Consider the following 3,605-nt stretch of genomic DNA (forward strand, 5'->3'; position numbering starts at 1 on the left):
CGTTTAAAGAAGTTATTTTATGACCCCCGCTCCCCCCAAAAAATGTGGCAGGTATGTAATGCTATGTTATGCTTAGAGAATACTTTTATGACAACGATAAACTTTCTTCATGCATTTGGCAAGGACGATTATAAGTCTTTAAATATGTCCATAACCATTGGGAAATATTCAGCATTTCACATTAGCTAATTAAAGCCGAACCAAAAAGGCAAACGGTGTAACATAATCTGTTGGGTTTTGTGGTAAAATCTACATTAATAGTCATTTTGTGTGAAAGTAAAAAAAAAAAAAAAACATGTCTTAACAGTGTTCATTTTGAATTACCATTTCCCTATGTGAAGCCTATATTATTTTTATGCAATTATTTAAAGAAAAAAAGCAAACAGTGTTTTTCAAAGTAGGTTACATTATTACTGGACTTTTGATGGAGTGATTGCCAAAATGATTCATTCCCAGATTTTCTGCGCATTCAATAGATGTCATAGGCAAAATAGCCCTCATGCCATCATTGTATGGCGTTACTTAACATAGGTAGCCCTTTTCACGGTATTTGATTTAGATAGCGATAATTGTAATGGCTACATGCTCGTTGGTCTGCTTCCATTGGCCTTTGGAGAGGTAGACGCATGGAGCTTTGGGAAGCTTTATTCACCCTACAAATCCAGTACGAAATGCATGTAGAAAGGCTTTTGTACACCGTTTTTATTGTTATGCTGTGCTTCAGAATTGTAGTCAGAGGTTGAATTGTGTTATTTATTCGAGACAGTGTGTGTATGGAAACCGCAGAAAACACAACATTGGGGAATGGAAAATGACAAAACAATACGCGGAGAGCATCTCGTGCCATTTCTCCAAAGCAATAAAAATAATGAATTTGACTGACATCCCCAACAAGGGTTTGTTTTATTCATCACGTGGTAAGCTTTTCATCCAATGGCGATGCGCCTTTCCATGTCTTGGTCCGTTGCGTCAATACAGCTGTGGATGTAACCTGGTGTCCTACTCTGGACTTTGGTCTTTGAAACAGAATTCTCCGTCCGAATGGTGAGCGTGATATGACCACCTCCTTGGTCCTGAATCCTCGCTGGGCGGACACGGTTATGTTTGTGTATGAAAACAACTTGGATGAGTTGAACAAGAACATGGAGGGTCTGGTTGGTAGCGGCAATTTCGCGGCCAACCAATGCAGGAATCTGATGGCCCACTCCGCTCTGGGGGGTCACCCCTCTAGCTTGGTGCACACCTCCGGCTACTCCGCGTTGGATGTATCGGGCTCAAGCTCCGGGGAACCAGGCAAACAGTGCACACCATGCCCCGCGGTCCCTCAAGGCTCCTCCACAGGTCCCTTACCCTATGGGTACTTTGGCAACGGCTATTATCCCTGCAGAATGGGGCGGGGTTCGCTCAAGTCCTGCACCCAGCCCAGCGCGCTCAGCTACTCTGCGGAAAAATACATGGACACCCCGGTCACGTCTGAAGAATACCCGAGCCGGGCTAAAGAATTCGCGTTTTACCACGGGTACCCAAGCCCCTACCAGTCCATGGCGAGCTACCTGGACGTGTCGGTGGTGCAGACTCTCGGGGCAGGAGAGCCCCGTCACGACACGCTGCTTCCAATGGACAGCTATCAGCCGTGGGCACTGACGAATGGCTGGGGCGGCCAGATGTACTGCCCAAAGGATCAGAGTCAAGCCGGACACCTTTGGAAATCTGCGTTGGCAGGTAAAAACATATGCTCTGAACACTGTCTTAGTACATTATTAGATTACTGTAATGGGACACATTGTGACATGGGTTGGATAGCCTATATAAGGCAAATTAATTCACGCTTTTTTCTAATGCATGATTTCGCAATATAATTACCCTTCATGTTGTGCATTAATCGCAAGCCATCGAATACATGATGATTTTCAATCCCTTATTCTGTCACATGTTTGGGCTGAATATTGTATGTTAATGTATCTCTGTATAGGCACGCACGTTTATATGAGCGACCATTTTGGTCGTTGTAGTCTTCCTGGTTTTCTGAGTTTGTGAATACCTCATTGTAGTGTTAATGCATCAATATGTAGGCAGTTATACATTGCCGTTTCCCAAAAACGCAACGTGGGTTATCCCTTTCAATGAGAAAGACTGAATTATAGAATTAAATGCACATTTTCCAGACTCCAGTTTCTCTTTGTTGTCCATTACAGATGTAGTGGCCCACCAACACGATGGCAACTCCTTTCGTCGTGGTAGAAAGAAAAGAATACCGTACACCAAGGTGCAGCTAAAAGAACTGGAAAAAGAGTATGCCGCCAACAAATTCATCACGAAAGATAAGAGGAGAAAGATTTCAACTGGAACCAACTTGTCGGAAAGGCAGATTACGATCTGGTTTCAAAACAGGAGAGTTAAAGAGAAGAAGTTCGTGGCCAAAGTCAAGACCAGTGCGCCGTAGCCAGCCAGGCTTGAGCTAGACGATTTGGACGAGGGACATTGATTTTGGTGTATGAACCAAAAATGAAGGAAAGAAAACGTCGACGTGGTACCTTTTTTTGGATTGGGATTTGGTGTGCTATTTTGCCTGCGCAACTGCATCTCCAATTCGTCTTTTGAAAATAATAAATAAAACAAGAACCAAGCCCTCTAAAGACAATGTTTTAGAGGCCTGTAAATACAGTACTTGCCTGCTTTAATGTAACACTTAAATCTGCTTAACTGTTTAACTCGTGCTATACATGGGGGTATATATAGGCTATATGTTAGGTATGTCAATGTTGTTACTGCAGTAGAATAGGAAACGTATTATGCAATCATATTCCCAATATATACTGTTTATAACGCTTGTAAAACAGTACTTATAAAAATATAGCGTAATGCTTAATAAATTGTTTTAATCCCAGTATGTTGTATAAATTAAATGTTACTTCGTGGATTATATGTGTTACATATGTGATTCTGTTTGCAAACCCTGTTTATATAGGGATAGTTAAAGATAAAATAGAATAATGATTGGTAAAAGTACACATTGAAATATGGATGGTCTAAAACCAAGAAATGGAGTTCAGAAATTCCAGTGCAATGTAAAGTTACATTCAAACCGTTTATAATATATTTTAAATAGGAGTTTTACGCATTAAGTTAGTGATGTATTTTACATATTATGCTCCATCATGAAAGCTGCATAAAAACGTACATTTTCTAAATAACTTTTAAAGTGTCCATACCCTTTACAAATCATCTCGTGCTTTTCATGCCAAATAAACAGTCTTTCCGGGGCTCATGATTTTGGTGATGGGTAAAAGCTTACAATTGGCTCATTCATCCCCCTCCTCTCCCCTGAAACTATTCCCCAGGTCGTTGCTGTAAATGAGAATGTGTTCTCAGTCAACTTACCTGGTAAAATAACGGTCAAATAAAATAAATAAATAAAAAGCTACTGTGCCGTTTGTGCCAAATATATTATTTATTATAAACTGGGTAGTTCGAGTCCTGAATGCTGATTGGCTGACAGCCGTGGTATATCCGACAGTATACCACCGGTATGACAGAACATGTATTTTTGCTGTTCTAATTACGTTGGTAACCAGTTTATAATAGCAATAAGGCACCGTTGGGGT

The 3,605-nt window shown here is 40.9% G+C and overlaps 1 protein-coding gene across 1 annotated transcript; it reads left to right on the forward strand.

Moving 5' to 3' along the window:
- The first annotated feature begins 541 nt into the window (after positions 1–541).
- On the forward strand, positions 542–2,808 carry hoxb13ab (homeobox protein HoxB13ab). Its single transcript, NM_001139578.1, is given in 2 exon segments — positions 542–1,722; positions 2,196–2,808. Coding segments are annotated over 2 exon segments (915 nt in total). The 5' UTR covers positions 542–1,055; the 3' UTR covers positions 2,444–2,808.
- The last annotated feature ends 797 nt before the right edge of the window (positions 2,809–3,605 follow it).

The sequence above is a fragment of the Salmo salar genome, chromosome 06 (assembly GCF_965601325.2).
Source record: "Salmo salar chromosome 06, fSalSal1, whole genome shotgun sequence".
In the NCBI taxonomy this organism is placed as follows: domain Eukaryota; kingdom Metazoa; phylum Chordata; class Actinopteri; order Salmoniformes; family Salmonidae; genus Salmo; species Salmo salar.